At 37.6% G+C, this 19,315-nt stretch overlaps 1 protein-coding gene across 3 annotated transcripts in view; it reads right to left on the minus strand.

Moving 5' to 3' along the window:
* fgd (faciogenital dysplasia) overlaps positions 1-19,315 on the minus strand; it is a 213,084-nt gene that overhangs the window by 20,805 nt on the left and 172,964 nt on the right. For all 3 annotated transcript variants that reach the window (XM_048606534.1, XM_048606535.1, XM_048606536.1), the window contains 8 exons: positions 18,009-18,155; positions 15,180-15,272; positions 15,011-15,090; positions 14,784-14,814; positions 14,585-14,689; positions 10,863-10,925; positions 4,527-4,649; positions 2,116-2,271 (listed from right to left, as the gene is read on the minus strand). In XM_048606534.1, coding sequence (XP_048462491.1) covers positions 2,116-2,271; positions 4,527-4,649; positions 10,863-10,925; positions 14,585-14,689; positions 14,784-14,814; positions 15,011-15,090; positions 15,180-15,272; positions 18,009-18,155 — 798 coding nt within the window. The remainder of the gene's footprint in view (positions 1-2,115; positions 2,272-4,526; positions 4,650-10,862; positions 10,926-14,584; positions 14,690-14,783; positions 14,815-15,010; positions 15,091-15,179; positions 15,273-18,008; positions 18,156-19,315) is intronic.

Here is a 19,315-nt window from a genome sequence, read left to right on the forward strand (position 1 = left end):
CTGCTCCTATGATGCTGCTTGGCCTGCTGTGTTCATCCAGCTCTGCATCTTGTTGTCTCAGATTCTCCAGCATCTGCAGTTCCTACTATCTCTGATCTGTTATGGTTTTGGCTTCCTTCTACTTCTCCTTCATATGTTGTCCATCAGCAAGATCATCCAGTGAAATATCAGGTCCCACATTGATGACACATGTTGTAAAATTGTGTATATACATTGATTGGTTTTAGAATTCCACTTTTTAGAAGCTTAGTTCTGAATTTTTGTTCTATGACCTGACATTTTCTATTCAACTGGATATAAAATACAACAAGTTCATGCTTTCAAAATTATTCCTTCAATGTATTTTTGATGACAAGCACTTATTTGGTAGATATTGTGTTCTGACTGAATAATGGGGTTAACCAATGAAATACAACAAAATCACTTACACTTTAAATTTGTTCAAGTGTAACATCTTAATTCTTTTTTATTCCTGTGACATTTTGCGATAAATTCTGTATTCAGTCCCACCTACCCTCTTAGTCTCATTGTTCCTTATACCATACAGCAATTTATTTTGTTAATTAGGGAAACAATTCATGACAGCAAATGGGAAGAAAGTAAATCAAAGCTTTATAGTGTACAAGTGCACTGTTCTTGTCAGCACACAGCTTAATCCTGTGCAACTACGTAATGTATTTCAATGAACTAGTTAGAAATCAAATCTTGAATTATTGATTTGTAAATTAATAATGATTTTTAGCTCTTACACAGATGTGGGGTTGTACTTTTAATTGGGTTCAGGGCCAACACAGAGGGCTATTTCTACATTCTGACTGCACAAATGCACTCTTTAGGCATGTCCATAGTAATGTTCAATGGTCCAGGCAATTAAAGGCAAGGAAGCAGGCTTGCTGTTCAATCAGGGCCAACAGGCAGGCTCCAAAGCTGAAAGGTCAATGGGAGGCCCTTCAGCAGTCAGGCTGACAGCCCCAGTGACTTAGGTGGGAGTTGCTGACATGAAGATACAGATAGTGAGGGACAAGAACTTGATGTTAATTTTTCAATTTTTTTCACAATTGTTTAGGTATGATCCTGGAGGTGAAATGTCTCGAAGTGATTACCAGTGGCTGCAGCCTTTATAGGACTGGTGATCTGGTGAGGTGGGAGTTTTGTGTTGGTCCCTCACATGATCTAGCCTGTTCCCTACCCTGAGCACACCTATATTGGCCTTGATTGCAGCCTGCATTGTCAGTTGGAAATCCCATTTGGTGCAGGGATGGATCCTTATATAATTCATTCTAATTGATGTATAATGGCTACCTTGGTCTTTCAGAATGTTTGAGGACCTTGTTAGGGGAACAGACACATAAGCACGTAGGAATCTATATGCCTGCCCATCTCTGGTCCAGACCTTGACCTGTTTTAGCCTGTATGTTCCAGTAATTTACTACCATGTTCCCAGATGTCCTGGATTGGACTGTTAGAGGCAGTGGAATAGTGGTAATGTCATCAGACAAGGAATGTAGAGACCCAGGCTCTGAGGCCATGGTTTGAATCCATAGCAATGGTGGGATTTGAATTCAATAAAAAATCTGAAATAAAGAGTTCGACTAATGACAACCATATGTTGATTGTCCTAAAAATTAATCTGGTTCACTAACACCCTTAGGGAAAGGAATCCAGTGTCCTTACCTGATTTAGCCTACATGTGACTTCAGACAGACAGTAATGTGGAGTTGACTCTTAACTGCCCTCTGGGCAATAAATACTGGCAGAGCCAGTGATGCCTACGTTCTCGTAATCAAACAAAAAACGGATGCCGCATATTATCAGAAAGGCAATTTACTCAACAAATGTGTCACTTGAGCTGACAAATTTTACCAATATCTAAAATGTGGAGGTTACGATGGAGTCCTGGCATGCAATTACCTATCCAGCTGTGATGTCATCTATGACAGCACACAGGGAAACACAAGGGAACATGGGACCAGTTTTTGGACAAGTCCAAATTTCAGACTCTCTCTAAAAGACTCTGCAGGATTTACGGTAGTTAACTCACTTTTTCTTTTCTTATAACCTCCCAAAATTCATCACAATGATTGAACAGTAATTTCTGTGTTCATGTTCACTCACCTCCATGATTCCTTTTCTTTTCTGCTCTGTTACATTCTCAGGTACTGGATTTGAAGGGACTGCTGGAGCTGGCAACGCAAAGCATTCCTTACACACACGGTTCTGCCGACTATTATCTGGAAATGGCTTGAATTCTGAACATTTACCACAGATAATCTGAAAAACCAACAACAGCATCCTTAGAATAGGTTACTGCCATAAAAATGTTTAATTTCCAATCTGCTTTTTTTTTTTGATTCACCCATCTTGATCCATTCCTGAATCAAAACATGTGACATGTTCACAGTCACTAGCTATATTACATTCTTTATCACTGTCACAAAATGTTTTTTTCTTCTCAGTGTTACTTTTGGCAGTATATCTGCAGAGTACAGTGAAATGAAAGCCCCTAAAACATACTTGGTATAATGCCCATTCAGTAACCAAAAAGAGACATAATGTCTCTGTCTTGTCTTAAACACTCAAAAGTCCTTGATGTTTTCAGTAGTTTTCAGTGAATTGCACAGAATTAGTGCTAAGTGTTTTGGTGGATGAACTGCAAGAGTGATATCAGCTCAAACTTATTATAAATTAATAATGATTCCCTTTAATGGTGGTTTGATTTTATTATATTTGGGAATACTGCTATAATGACTGATACTTTTACTTCTGTGACATCATTAATTTCTATTCCTCAGTTCATCTGCTGCTCAAAAATATTTCCATATCTTTGTTACATTCAGCCTTAATTATTCCAATGATCTGTGCACAACCTTCCACCTACCATCCTCGCAAACTTCAGTTTATTCAAAAAGCTTTGTTGAGCAATGCTTGATTTGGCATGCTTGTGTTCAAACGCCTCCACAGCCTTGTCCTGCCTGCCTCTGTAGCCTCCGCTCAAAGATATACATTCTTCCCAATTCTTAACTTCCTGTGCATCCTGGATTTTCTTCATTCTATTGTTAGTGGTCATGCCTTTATCAGCCTGGTGCCCACACTGCAGAATTCTTATCCTCTACTTCTTCCTTTTGTTTTAAGTTGCTCCTTAAAATACACCTCTTTACCCAAACATTTAATCACCTGTCCTAATAGCTCAGTATCAATTTTTTTGCCTGATGATATTGCTGTTAAGCGCCTTGCAATGTTTTACAACGTTACAGACTTAAAGTTCTTGCTGTTGTTGATCCAGATCTGAGAACTATTTGGTTTAACTTTCAAAATACTATGTTACCAGTACCATTCTTGTCGGAAGTTTTGTTGCTGATTAACAAATTGATTTCTACCTAGCACAGGCCGGCTGCCAACTCTAGGACACTTCCTCCTACCCTCCCCTGGAGCACAATCTCATTACTGAATACCAAGCTACTTTCCAGTCTTACCACTGATCTTCTCTCTCTCCCTGGCAATGTGAACCACATGTCTTGTATCTCAGGAGGAATGTTCATTTGCTATCCTCAAGACCCCAATTCAATAATTTAAGGTATAACTGTTTACAACCTGACACCCCTGAACGCTGTCCAGAGACTTTGGAGACTAGTAGTCTAACCACTGTAAACACAGATGCTGCTGCATTGTCTCCAAATATGAACAACCTCCACATTTTTTTCCAGCCTCCCTTTAATCGTTAACTGCCACATCACCAAAGCCTGTTGTTAGGCAAGCTTCAGAATAAGTCATGTGACTTTCTTATTTACTTTATCCTAAATTAAACACAGTCCCAAAACACAGTCTTATGAAATTTCATATTTGCAATGCTCCCAAAGTCAATGTCATACCTGTTGACTAATTCTACCATTTGTCAATATTTGCTTTCCCATTGTTGTACTATGGAATAAATTAGTAGGAGCAAATTGGTACTAAGCTAAACAAATAGAGGAATTGTGGACAAATAGACAGAAAACAATTTAAGATGTTTTTAATGACCCCAATTTGAGCATCTTTACATTTAAAACACTAAACCTGAAACAGATGGTTTGATTCACAATGCTACAGATGAATTAACTCATTGGATCCAATCAGGCTCATGATCAACAGCTCCACTTGAGGAAAATGCAAATTATCATCCAAACACTTCACAGTCGAGGCTGTGTTGTAAACATGATCTTTAGGTTTCAGATTATTTGCAAACGAACCTTCAACACACTTTTTCCACTTATTAAGAAAGTAATATTATTCCCATGTGCAACATAGTGAGAACAAGTAGTAAATAACGTTTTCTCCCCCCAAGTGGGACAAATGGGAGAAAACAGACAATAGTGTTTTTGAAAAGTGGAAGTGACTATGCTATATTAGTGAAGCAGCAGACAAACAAACTAGAGGAAATGGGTGGGGTAAAGAGAGTTCAAAATAAAATTTTTAAATACAATATAAATAAAATGTGCTTTTTGTTTCATGACTATTAAAATCCCCCAATTGCTCATCTTAATACTTACTGCATTGCATTGTTTACAGTGATGACGGCGTTTAGTAATAGAATTAAAAGTTTCGCTACAACTTTTGCAGGCTTGTTTTTCCTTATCACGTCTTGTCTTTGAAGCTCTTTTCCCGGAATCCATCTGAAGGAAAAATGTTTAGATCAAGAGTACGCAATTAATACATGTCACTTGTATCAGCTCGATAACACAAATGCTGAAATGATACTTTATTGGCTCTTGTATAGTACAGACTATGGACTAATACAGTTGTATGCTTCAGAACAATGTGTGGAAATTTCTCTTCTGTCTCTCCATGTAGTCTCTCTTAATGGAGCTGCTATGGGCAAGGCAAGGAGATAGGTCCCAGGAACACATTCAGTTAGTACAGAAACTGAACTCATGCTTTGGTGTGATTCTGAGCATATTTTAATCAATGAAGCTTACCTGGCCTTCTGACTGAACCATCATGTCAGGCAATAAATACAAAAGTGATGGGTCATTTAGCCAATGCCAAATCAGTGAACAAGGAAATAAATTGATTCCCTATTGTGACAGTGTTTCCATAATTGATTTTCCTTAAGAATTTTTTTTAACCTGTTCATGGGATTACAGGCATTGCTGGCTACCAGTTATGTCCATGATGACCTTCAAATGTCTTTCTACTTATCCTTAGTGATTTCAACATTATACATTACTTTTCTTTATTAAATGTGCAGAATCTCATGATTTATCAGATTACATTTAATCTGAATTATTTTGACCATATATTTTGTTCAATTAATTCCATTCCCAAATTGTCTGGTTAGAATTAAATAACCCTTTTGGCTCAAAAACATTCTATATCTGTCCTACAAAGGTATTTAATTCAAATTACTCAACAATCCTGAACAGCATTAAAAAGAAATCTCATCCTGTTTTACTACAAAAGATTCATTCAAATTCCTGGATAATTCCAGCATTTTAGGGACAGATTAGTTTGGGTAATTATCAGGAACAGACTCTAATCTGCAAGTCTCAACATTTTGCATTGAGTTTCTGAAATCTGCATGTGTATATTAAAAGCAACAAGGTCCCAACACTAATTTCTCTCCAAATTTGTCAAAACATAACTCCAGTCTTTTTCACTTTACAATTAATTGTTAATCTACTGTCACAGTTCATCTAAATCCTTCCTGCTCGATCTGAAGCATAGACCTCTATTCAGAATGTTGTTGAATCCCTTTTGAAAATTAGGTTCACCATGTCACAAGGAATTCCAGAGTCCACTTCTAATCCAATTCTGCAGTACCATGACTCAAAGAGGTGAGGAGTTTGGTCAGGCAAGATTGTTCCTTTGTGAAACTACTTTGGCTGCAATTTATAATTGTACCGGACATTCTTCTATTTATTCTGGATAACTAATTCCGTTATTTATATAATACTTTCCATTATACTTTAACTTAACTGCTACTGAGAAAGACTAATTGGCCTGCAGTTGCCTCCCTCTATTTTGTTATTCTTCATAAAATTGGCAACCATGTTGGCCTGTTTACTTGATGTCTCTACTGTTCTATTCACTTAAAGATGTCAGAATTATTTTCATCACACCATAAAGCCATTATTTCTGCAACTGCACTAGACTATGCAATGTTGTTTGCTAAATTTCCTTTTAAACATAGCACATTTCTTAAAAATTAAGCCGGTTAAAGTAATGAGAATGGAATAAAAAAATAATATAAATAACAAATATACTATAGATAAAATGATAATACAATAAAATAAACTATTTGAAGTTTGTCTTCAATGTTACTTATCATGAAATCTCATCCTGTTTTATTACAACAGATTTACTTATTCTATACAGAGCGATGTATACGGGGTCATACATGCACCTTGCTTCAATGGAATCTTTAGGACTGGGCAATAACAATCAGCAAAATCATTTTCTCCCCCACAAAATGGTGAATCTGTTAGTGTATTATCCCAATTGAAATCAAAAAGTATTAACACTAACCATGCCAAAATCTTGCCACTTCTTTATTTGCAAACCTTGAGAGCGATTATAACTACAATTAGAATAATACTGTGCTTCAGTTCTAGCCTTCTATTGTTCACCAGGACAACACTGGCACCGAACAGCACTAAAACATTTACTGACTGAGAACATTGATAAAATCTCAAATTCCCTATGCACACCTCTGTTAACACAGATGTTTCATTCTAGCACTTTTAAAAAATTGATACATGACAGCCCATTCACTCAAGCTGTAAAACGGAAAGCTATTCTTTTCAAGATCCAATAATGTATGTTTACTTCAATAATCGCAGTGCTTTTCTTCCTTCTTGTGACAATTTTTTCTCCTTTTCACTAATTGGCACTTTCTCAGTAAGGTTCCTCAGTTATGGCCATGTGACATTCTTTCTTTGGGATCTTCAAAGTAATATTTGACCAGAGACGGCATCCTGGCAGAGTTGGATGTTTTCCCACTTAAATTTCATTACCAGTTGTATCCCTAATAAATTTTGTTCTTTCAATTTAGCAAACAGAAAATCAACAACACAATGTTTAATTTAGTGACAATGAACCTGGGTCAAGTATGGCCCAATGAACTAAATCAGACACATTGTTATGACTGACAGGAGAATTATGTTGGTAATCAAATGTCACTACTCCACAAGCTATACCAAAAGTATAAATGTTTTATTTATTTACTGAGATGGTCAACTTGTTTCTCCTTATTAATGTTATCCAGGACAAAAATACTTTAATCAGATTTCATCAACAAAATTAAAAAAAAAACAAGTGTCTTGGAGGACAATCACAAGGTAAAGAAATGGTGGGATGTGTAGGCAGGGCATTCCAGATTTAGGACTGAGGCAACTGGAACACAAATGGTGGAGTGACTACATTTGGGTATGCTCAAGGTGATTTAGAGGAGCAAACATTTACCAGAGGGTTTTAGAGCTGCATGACAGAGCCTGCAGAGGCTAGATAGAGAAATTTCAAAACTAAGATGAGAATTTTAAAATAAAAATATCTGTCACTGGGGGCCAATGTAGGTCATTAACCTCGGGATGATGGTGAGAAGGACTCAATGCATTTTAGGACACAAGGAGCAGAATTCTGGATGATCTCAATCAGAAGGAAGATCAGCCAGGAATATTATGGAACAGTCAAAGGCGCGGGTGAGAGTTTCAGCACTAAGTCAGTAGCATCACTGGTGGAAATAGGTGGTCCTAGTGACAGCAGAGAACCTGTTTGAAAGTTCAACTCAGGGTCAAAAATAACACCAAAGCTGCAAAAACTCTGGTTCAGCCGCAGTGAATTACCGAGGAGAGGGGTGGAGTTGATGGTTACTGAATGGAGTTTTTGAGGACACCAAAGAAATCTACTTCCAATTGAATATGGAGAAGACAATGTCTGCTCATCCACTACTGGATACAGTGAAGAGATCGAATGGAATGGTGGTGAGGTAAGCTGAGTATCACTTGCATATACACAAAACACACAGTTTTCCAATGATCTTGCTGAAGGGGAACCATATAATTGAGAAATCAGAGACAGCTAAGCTGAGATCCTTTGAGGACACCAGAGATAAGGATATAAAGAACAGCAAGAGCTGCCAGTGCCTGAAATCACGTTAGAACTATTGGCTTGAGGTTGTGTTAATTTGAGAACCTGTATGTCTTAATGCTTATAAAATCAGAATTAACCTGTAAGCTAGCTAATAAGATTGTACAGACCATGAATAAAGTCATACGCTGTAAAAAGAAGTGTTCCTCTTGTTTCAGTAAATTGTTATTAAATAAAGATACTCATACATGCCCTTCCTTCTGTATACCATGGGGGATACCTGGGGAACACTGGCAGACCTTCCTTTCCTCAATGCATCATCAGTTGAAAAATTATGTTGAACAGAAATGCATTGAAGTTAAGGCAAAATTAACAACCAACACCGAAGCACCAGGCAAAGGAGTATTTAACAACCATATATCACAACAGGAAACTAAGACAGCACAGAATGAACAGCTACATTATTTATAGTTTATGTGGTCACAGAGATATAGAACATGACGATTTGCTACTTTCCGATATACGATGCTCCACAACATATTGCATTAAAAATGAAATTACATTTTTGGAATGTCAATTTCACAGTGATGTAAATTTCATTTGACAGTTCTGCTCTGTTCTGAAAATGGAGCAGAGAATTAAAATAATAGGCCTCGCTTGTACTCTGATCTCACCCTTCTACACTTATCTAATGAAACTTAATGGAAGCACAAGGAACAATATCTTACCTTTCTATTAGACATTTAAACTTGTAGATTCAATACAGAGTTCAATAATTTGACATGATAATACTTGTCCCATTTATCAGATGCCTTTAGCTAAAATGTACTTCAAATATGTAAAATTATTAAAGATTTTGAGCAATATATGTAGCTACCAATTTACAACCTCCACTGAAGAGCTTTCATTCAGCTTCTCTCAGCTAGGAGTTTTGGTCAAAGAATAAACTCCTACACAGATTTTAAATATTTTCCCATCAGTGTCTAGGAGGCAGGTTTACTGTGGGACGAAATGATTTGGGTCTGGTGTCCCACCCCCAATTCTTCAATGCATACAATGTCTCTCCTATTGCTCTAATTGAAATCACGAACCAGAATAATAATGAGCAAATACAAATGTTAGTCATCTTACGATTTGAATCACTGAGGACAGGATTGTTCTCCATCATTTCAATGCTTCATCACAAAGTACTCGGCATTAACGGTCGAACAGCTGTCAGTGCACATCCGAAGGATGGGAACCTTTGCAATACCATTAGAAAGCTTATACTGACCCCCAGAGGAAGATGATCAAAAATCTTGCTGTAATTTCCTGTCACAGCCTGTCTCTGTCAGTTTAGTTTTTCTGAGGAGCTTTCACTTGATTCCCAACTCTTTTGGTTTGCTGCTATCCATTTATTTTCATTTAAAAAAATACTTTCCATGTGCTAGTGGACATAAAGTCTGACCAAGTCAGGAAAGCTGAATGAACAGCACAGGTGCAAGCTTTGTGAATTCTCTTAACCCCACTTGATCTGCCACAAAATGCTGTGTAATCCACAGCTCAGCCTCTGGCTACATAAGCAACCCTCTTCCACAAGAAGTACTTCTGTTGTTTTTGCATTATCATCAAGACATATAGATGTATACTTATCTAATAAAAGATAATGTGAAAAGGGTCACTGCTAAACCAATCACTTTTCCAACAATGAATCACTCAGGAATCTAATTACTTGCTCGTTAAATAAATCACAATAGATTGAAATGCCTGAACCCAGGGGAAAATCGTGTTTCCTTTCCCTGATACATATAACATGAATTCTCTATCTTTTAGAAGAAATTTCAAAAGCACTATTTAATTGCAAACATGTTAGTGGAAAAATATTTATAGCAAGAATTTCTGTAAGGAATCCACAGACAGTTTATTCTGAAGAATAGCCTAAAAAATGTTATGCAAGCATTTCATAGGTCAGAATAAATGAAAAGCTGTTCACCTTAGCAACTGTAACAATTTATTTACTGCTAATTTTTTCAACCATTCTATATTTTTAAAAACGTATGGATCATACGCTTTCAAACCATGAACCTACTTCAGCTTGCAGCCTTTTTGTTAATTTTTTTTAAAAGAAATCCGAAAACACATTGTTCATGCTTGCTGTCCCAATACAGTTACAGGCTGACTTCAAATAACACGGTGACTCAAGTCACACTTTCTGAATTGTATATGCTTGATATCCACTTGCCCTTCCCAATTTGTGTCTGTAGCAGTCATTCCTTTTCACATTTTCTTTCTCTTTCTGGCCTTAATGTTTCCCTTCCCAGCCCTAACAACCTTTCGCTCCTCTTTCCATATGCTTGAGCAAACATGGCTTACTGCCTCCGCCCATCCCCATGCCTGCCTGCTGCTACATAGCTCTACAATCTGTACACTGCTGGGCAGTCCCATGACTTGGAATCCTGACTGCTACCCCTGATAGCCCTTGCCTTTAGACTTTTGTCCAAGACACAAAACTCAACCACACAACCTGTAGTTTAAATCCAAGTAACTGAGCACAAGAGAGAGGGGATGCAGGAAGAAACAGGGGAAAAGGAGAAAAGTCAACATGAAAATTACACTTAGAAAGGACAGTATCTGCCAATTTGTAATAAGCAATGGCATTGAAAATCCAACAGGTGTGATTAAACATACAATGCAATTGTTAGCAGTTTCTCTTAGAACTAACTATATAGCCCTCACTATCTGCAATGAAGTATTCATAGGCTGTTGCACAAGTTCCAGAAGCACACATTAAACTGCAGCCTAGAGAATAAATGATCACATACCAAAGTAGATGGGCTGGAAAAGTCTCCTCCTATATTGGAGTCAGAACAAGTTGCACCTGGCACCTACAGAGGAGAACAATCATTTTAAAAAAATGTGTCTGAAAAGTCTCCCCTTTGAGAATTGTACAAAAATTAGAAAGCATTTTAAAACATAGAAAAATCTCACATTGTTTCACATGAGTGTTATTCAGAATTGTTATACTGAATCATAAAAGGCATTGGAGCGAAGAAGTGAAGGACTGAAAACTGGTAATAATAATTTGTTTTACAGTAATTTTTTTAAAAATGTAAATCATACACATTTTGAAATGTGCTAAATTTATTCCATGAGTACAAGATGTTGTTGCAATTAATCACAGTTAATTGCATGGCACTGAGTGCAGGTATATTGATTGATTGATTGATTTTAAGCTTTGTTTAGGAGCAGTACAGGCAGATCACATAAGCAGAGGAGGTACAGATCAAAAAGACTTAGAGGCATACAGGTTACATTGCAGGTTGCTTTATTTGAGGCTTGATTACATTTAACAGTCTGATAACAGCCAGAAGTAAGCTATTCCTGAACCTGCTGGTGTGTGTGTTCAGGCTTCTGTATCTTCTGCCTGACGGAAGAGGTTGTAAGAGATCATTACCGGAGTGCGATGGGTATTTGGTGATGTTGGCCGCCTTTCTGCGGCAGCAAGCTGTGATAAATGGAGTCCATGGATGGAAGGTTGGCTTCCGTGATGGTCTGGGCTATGCACACAATCTTCTGTAGTTTCTTATGGTCCTGGGCAGAGCAGTTGCCGTACCAGGCCATTACGCACCCAGACAGTATGCTTTCAATAGTGCATCCATAGAAGTTGGTGAGGGACCTAATGGACGTGCCAAATTTCCTGAACTACCTGAGGAATTGTTGTGCCTTCTCGACTGTCGTATTTATGTGGGAAGTCCAGTTCAGGTCATCAGTTTGGGTCACCCTGAGGAACTTGATGCTCTTCACTCTCTCGACCTCCGTTCCACTGATGTAGATGGGGGTGTGTTCTCCTCCTTTCTTTCTGAAGTCGATGATCAATTTTTTAGTTTTGCTGACATTGAGAGACAGATTGTTTTCATTGCACCACGTCACCAAGCCTTTTATCTCTCTTCTGTATTTTGACTCGTCGTGGTTAGATATCCGTCCCACTTCAGTGGCGTTGTCAGCGAACTTGTAGATAGTGTTCATTTGGAATTTGGCAACACAGGCATAGGTGTACAGGGAGTACAGTAGGGGCTGAGGACACTTCCTTAGGAGGGGGCTCTAGTGTTGACTGTTATTGTGGAGGAGGTGCAGTTACCTCCTTACATCTTTGAGGAGTAGTCACTGTACCAAGCAGATGGATTCTGTGTGGTAACTGTCTGAAATGGCGGCTGTACTTTTTTTTAGAAAGAAAAAGAAACTTAGGGCTGACATTTCCCAAAAATCAGCGAGGTGTCAATTTCATGAAGTTTATGAAAGCTTTCTCTGTATAAGCTCGAGTGTATTTTCTGATGCTATTTTATGCAGCTCACCTAATGAAGTATGTATCACAATCCCACAGTGCAACTCTTACACTCACCACTAGCTGAAGTGCTTGAGACTTTCGGGGTCTCCTGCTGCTGGCTGCATATCTGTATCCCAGGACTGGGTCAACACACTGCCAGCCAGGAATAGCCTTTCTCAGATAGCTGATAGAGATAGGTTCGGCAGACTCAATATACAGACAGGGATCTGCAGATCCTGATGGACAGTGGAGGAGAGGAGAACAGTTCTCTTTCCTCAGGACTGCCAGACCTTGCTAGCCTGGTCTGAAGTTGCCAGAGGGTCAGTCTGGTGTCCATGGTCTGAAGAAATGCTCAGCATTGCAGAAAGAAGTTCTGCCCTTTGTGAGGCTAAGAGCTGCCAGTTACATCACATTTACTAACTCTGTTACTGCACTACCTTCTACAAAGGCTTAAGATCCATCACTTCCATCATTGCATGCAGCATCTTCTTCTTAAGTGACTTGTTTTTCTCATTGTCCCATGAATGATATGGTGAAAGGGGAAGTGATGTTTGAGTTTGAGTTTGATTTATTATTGTCACATATGCGAGATACAGTGAAAAGTGTTGGTTTGTGTGTTCTGCAGCTAGATTGTACTTTGTGTGGTACATCGTGGTAGCAGAACACAGTGTTACAGCCGCAGAGAAACAGAGATCAATATTACATCTGAGAGGTCTGTTCAATAGTCTGATAGCAGCAGGGAATCTGTTCTTGAATCTATTCTTACATATATTCAAAGTTTTATATCTTTTACCTGACAAAAGAAGGTGGAAGAGAGTATAACTGGGGTGGGAGGAGTCTTTGCTTGCTTTTATTGGTTGCTTTCCTGAGGCAGCAGGACATATAGATGGTGTCAATGGATGGAAGGCTGGTTTGCCTGATGGATTGGGCTGTGTTCATAACTCCCTGTAGTTTCTTGAGGTATTGGGAAGAGCAGTAGACATACCATGCTGTGAAGTATCCAGATATAAATAAAAAAAATAACTGAGACAAAGGAACCAATGTTGAAGGGGAAGGGGTGGAATGTGAAGTTCAACTGATTTGATTAACCTTTTAAGGACTGGCATGAAGTTTGCTTGCAGTAATCAAAGTTTGAGTGATCTTTAACTCCTAAGATCTGGCTATCTTAATTTCAAGGCTAATGCAGTGTAACTGTGCTGTTGTTTAAGGAAATGAACAGACACAAACCCGAAAGATGGTGCTCTATGTAAGAATGACCTTATCAATTTAATATTTAAAGTTATTCTTAAATTTGTAACAAACATGCCATAAGGGCTAGTTGCTTAAAAAAATAAGAGGTTGGCAGAGTTGAGATTATTGATTTGTTACAAGAACAAAAATGGAAAATTGTTGGTAAAATTCAGGAAATCTGGCAGCAGTGGAGAGAAAGAGAGTCAATATTTTGGGTCCAGTGGCCATTCTTCAGAACTGTTCATGATGTTCGGATCCAGAATTCTGTGATTATGGATGTCTTTAAATCTGTAGTACCTTACAAGTATAGGTTTTCACATTCCCTTTCTGTATCTTTTCCAGTCCAGAAACCATATCGCACCAGGGAAGAACGCATCCTTTTGTTTTCAAATTAACTTGCGCAGATAGATTACAGCACATGCGAGGCAGGCAGGACCTGAACCAGAGAAAAGGCCACTGCCATTGCACCACATGAGCCCTAAAATAACTTTGCTCTTTAAAAAAAAAAAAGTTTTATAACCCACTACTAATTTACCAAAATCAAGAACTCAGTTCTTATAGCTGTTATTTTTAAATCAACCTTTTCAGGTTACAATACACCTCCAGGGCAAGTGGGTCTTGTCTCTAGGCTTTCTGCCTCAGAAGAGGGATATACCCTACAAGAAATCTGTTCTCCTTCTCTTATTTAAAAAAACTTTGCTGTATCCATTGCTATTTCTTTTAATCGCATTTATGTTGAGCATCTGTCAAGATCTCAGGTGTGAAACTCTTAACTGAGTATTTCACAGCTAAGATGTGGCCAATGTTTTCAGTTCTGGATATATAGCTTGCAATGTTCATCTCTGTTATGGAGATCAAAAACTTTGGGGGAAGTAAAAGGAGAGTTCATTGTCATAGTCTCCCAATGTTCTAACTTGTTCACCAAAGATTACTTTTCATGGATTTAACTGTCTAATGCATTATGGGTACTTCAAAATTATTTCTACTTACGGGGGAATCTGGAGGATATTCTTCATCTCTTGAAAATGAACTGTTAAAAGCCTTGTTGAATGTTTCACTGTTCTGCTTGTGCTTTTCAATTGTAGCCTGTATAACCTAATAAAAATCACCATAGTTTTATAAGACTGCCAAAAATAACCATAGAATTGTCTAGAATTAAAAGCAAAGTATTTTACAGCATGTTACAAACCTGAAACCAATCTTTCCTTTCTTCCTCAGTCCTTAAAAATATAATATTTTTGTGGATTAGTTATACTGATTAGTAGCACTGAACTTTACTCTTGACGTTAAGCATTCAAAAATCAAACAAGCATTAACCTTTTTGGGAAATATTTTTGATAGATTACAATATTTCTTTAATAAAATGAATGAAATTTGTTAAACAATCAAAATGATGATTTAAAACTTTTCGTCTACCTGGTCTGAAGTTCTAAGGAGCGTTGTTTTCCTATTATTGTAAATGTATGAGTCACATTCGACTTCGCAATTTCTTGGACCTGAGGAACAGAGTTGTATTTTTCCAAATATTGTAAAAAAAAATTAATCTCATTTGCAAAACATTATTAAACCAATAAATGCCACAAACCTGCATGCCAGCAATGTCAATCCTTTCTCTCACACTGAATTTCTGCCCCATCAGTCGAAGCTTTGGTACACAGTAAAGAACCATATTGTTGAACTAGAGGTAAAAATATTGAATTTAGAATTGTACCCATCTATCATATTCAAGTTATACAGCACAGAGTACCAAAAATGTGAAGATCTGCTGCTAGTGGTAGACAGATTAAAATATTGTCTTGTATTTTGGCAAAAAATACAGTCAAAGAATAATCGATACACATGTTAAACTATTACGCAAACGAACAAAGTTTAATATCAATTATACAAATAAACACAATTGTGAAGTCAGTAATCCAAGGATCCGGATACTAAGCTTGGCCTTCACAAAGTTAGCAACAGGACACAAGTCAAAAGCTAGTTTTCTCAATTCTAAAGAAAAAAAATTATACAAGGCATGTGAAGTATTTTACATATAGTCATTTGAAATGCCTTTCACAATTTTCCAAAACAATGCATTGTCTAAGTCACTAAACCAATCGGTAAATTAAGTGCATTGCATCCCTTGAAGTCACTTTTGGCATTTCCCTTGGATTAACTCTCACTTCTAAGAATATGGACTTAAGTCCCATTCCCTCTTCAGTACTATTTGTCTATAATGCAATGTTTACTTTGTATTAAGTGCTGCAGATGAAGGAGGAAAATAGGAAAACAAAGTTAGTTTTGAAACTTCATAATTCAAAGCCTTCTGCCTCTTCTTACTTTAGACTCCATTTCAGTTGAGCAAATTTTATTTTTAAATAATTCATGGGATGTGGGCATCACTTGCTAGGCCCATACCTCCTCACTCAATAAGATGGTAGTGAGTTGCTTTTTTGAACTTCTGTAATCTATCCCAGGCAGACAAGGTGTTGCATGGGTAGGTACACCCACTGTGTTGTTAGGACATGGGTTCCAGGATTTTTTTCTCAGCAAGAGTTAAGAAACAACAATATAGATCCAAGTCAGGATAATTTGGAGTTTGAAGGGGAACTTGTAGGTGATGGCGTTCCCATGTATCTTCTGCTCTTTTCCTTCTAGGTGATAGGGGTCATGGTTTTGGAGATGCCATTGAAGGAGGCTGGGTGGGTTGCTACATTGCATCTTGTACAGGGGGTAGATACTGCCACCACCGTTCATTGGTGGCGAAGGGAGTGAATGTTAAAGGGAGTGGATGGGGTGCCAATCAAAAAAGCTACCTGGATTGTGCTGAGTTTCTTGAGTGCTGTTGGAGCTGCACCAGTCAAGGAGTATTTAATCGCATTACTGATTTGTGCCTCGTAGATAGTGGATAGACTTGGCATGGGGTGGGGGAATTACCTCAGAATTAGTAGCCTGCTCTTAAAGCTATTATTTACATGTCTGGTCCAGGTCAATTTTGTATCAATGGTAAATGATAACATTGATATTAAGGGATTCAATAACATTTTCTCTCACTATGTTATGACACAGCGACAGATAGCTGAATCAAATCAGCCTTGCTACCTCTATATTCATAACACAGTAAAATTAAAACTTTCAAAGACCCTCAAAATTGACCCCAGTGCTTCCTAACCAAATTTGTGAATAACCAATCCCAGATTTTAAAAATGATCAATTCTTGACACTGGTTTGTGGCTTAAACAAAAGAACCAGCAATTTACTAACCATTTAAAAATTTTAGAGGAGCAAAATTAAACCACAAAGTAAGCTAATTTGTCTACATTTTAAACTTAAAATCTGTGTTAAAGCCCCATTCACACAATAGACATACAAACAAACACAGTTAAGGGATAAATAAAAGAAAATAACAAAACTGACCAGACTTATTTAAGTAGTTTTCACAATGCTTAGGCAGGCATAAATGTTGGTTTCTTGGTTGATTTTTCTATTCTCGGCACTTCCAAGAGCTGCTCATGGGAAGTTATTCAGGATGCTTTCAAATCTACATGCTGCATCATCAACAGCCAGATTCCTCCACACAGAAAGCAGTTCAAAAACCCAATTCAAACTCTGACCTTTCCATAATAGATTATCTTCTCCTCCACAAAGTCCCAGTTACCATACAATATCTGCCATCTGCTTGAGCTTAATGATCTTTTCCAGACTTGCTGGAACCAAATCCCGGGTAATAGCCAACTTTTGCTATCTGTTTAAACCAAATGCTATTCCTCAGTGACCAAGTATCTGATCAGGAACCAACCTACCACTGACTTCCAGGCCTGACCTCATGAATAAACAAAAAATCATTTGATCTGTTCTGCTTTTAACATAAGCAGTCCAAATGTCATCTTCAGCTCACAGTTCCCAGTTCACAGCTCCAAACCAAGATTGATGAAAAAAAAAATCAGCAAGGGCTGTAACAATAGGCATTGTTTGTCTGTTGCATAGTGCAAATGTTACATGCTCCTTATCTGCCTAAACAGAAATTTTCTTGCTTCATGTGGCACAGGCTGCTCGAGTATCTGAAGAAGACAAATAGTGCACAATATTGTGTAACCATCAACGAACATACCCATTTCTGACCTTATGATGGTGGGAAGCCTCATACTTTCTAAATTTATATGCAAAAGATTCTTATTGAATTTCACACAGAAATTTCGAATATATAAAGCAGGAGATTTGTGCCACATGGATTTTTAATAAATATTTTAAACAGCAGAGTCACTTGCAACAAATACCAAAGTGTCAAGAGTCAAATTATATCCCACTTTCTCTTTGTCTGCCAATGGAATGACTGGTATATTTGCTGTAAATAAAACTCATTAATCAACTTGATACCCTGAGTGAAGGGGCACTGGTTGCTGAAATGTAAAAATGAATGGTTTAGTTGGCTTACCAGAAACAGGTACCGGTCTTGAGCTGACCCATTCTTAGCTGACAGCTTTTGGATGTGGCCCTCTTTTATAAGTTCATTGGCAGGATTAACAATGTCTGCTTCACCTCCAAGCCTTTCATATACCTCCAATAATTTGTGCATTTTTTCCTATAGATACAGAGCATTGCAGTCAACAACTTGACAGTCAATGTATCAAACATTTTGGTAAACTAACTCCTGTCATTTTCTGTCCTGAAGAAGGCAACAATCATGTGACATGCTTAATCTTTATAAAAATTTGACAAAGTAAATAAAGTTTGAGATAGTGAATCCGTGTGTAAAATTATACTGTTCTTATACCATGGACTGTTATGAAAACAATTTTTCCATTTATTGTATCTTATAAGTTTAAGAAACTTTTAAAAAGGCATTTCTGAAAAGGCTCACACTTTCTAAATTCATATGCAAAAGATTCTTATTGAATTTCACACAGAAATTTCGAATACATAAGTCAGAAGATTTGTGCCACATGGATTTTTAATAAATATTTTAAACAGCAGTCACTTCCAAGCAAAATACTACATGTCTCATATTACCCTTCATTCGGTCTTTACTTTTTGTTTAATTTATCTCTAATTTTCCAAGTCACATCAAAATTTCTCACATTTAAATAAGTCTTTGACAAAATATCGTCCAACATCCTACATATGGATTTAATACAACGAGCTTGTGGGTCCGTTCCAAAGACCAAAACAAGAATGATAGCAGCTATATAGCCTTTCAACAATTGGTGCCTAAAAGGATGAGCTCCTGTACAGACAATTGGTAATTATGAACCCACCAGAATCTGGTGCACATGCACTGTACAACCCACTCTGTAGGTGTAATCTGGATACATTCTAACTTCTTCTCCTTTCAAGGCTCAGAAATTTCTTCCTGTTTTGCTTGATGATATCTCATTCGACCTGAGTTAACTCTCAATTTTCAAACCTCTTTTCTGCTTTTAAAATATTAACTTTGTACAGTCAGCAATTAACAAGCCAGATAGATAAATTCAGTATGTTGGTACCAATTTAAGGTTGGTCCTGCTTATCACTGAATATGGCATGGCACATCTCCATGTTATAGGTGCTAAATGAATAAAAGTTTCTGATGTATTGTCATACACATCTTTGTCATTCTTCTATATTTGGTTGCACTAACAACTATTTGTTAAAAGTATCCGCTCCACACTCCCCTCCAGCCCCACCACACCCGGCACTTTTCCCTGCAACCGCAGGAAGAGCTACACCTGCCCCTACACCTCCCCCCCCCCCCCCCCCCCCCCC

This window comes from Rhincodon typus, chromosome 16 (genome assembly GCF_021869965.1).
Source record: "Rhincodon typus isolate 14 chromosome 16, sRhiTyp1.1, whole genome shotgun sequence".
Lineage (NCBI taxonomy): Eukaryota > Metazoa > Chordata > Chondrichthyes > Orectolobiformes > Rhincodontidae > Rhincodon > Rhincodon typus.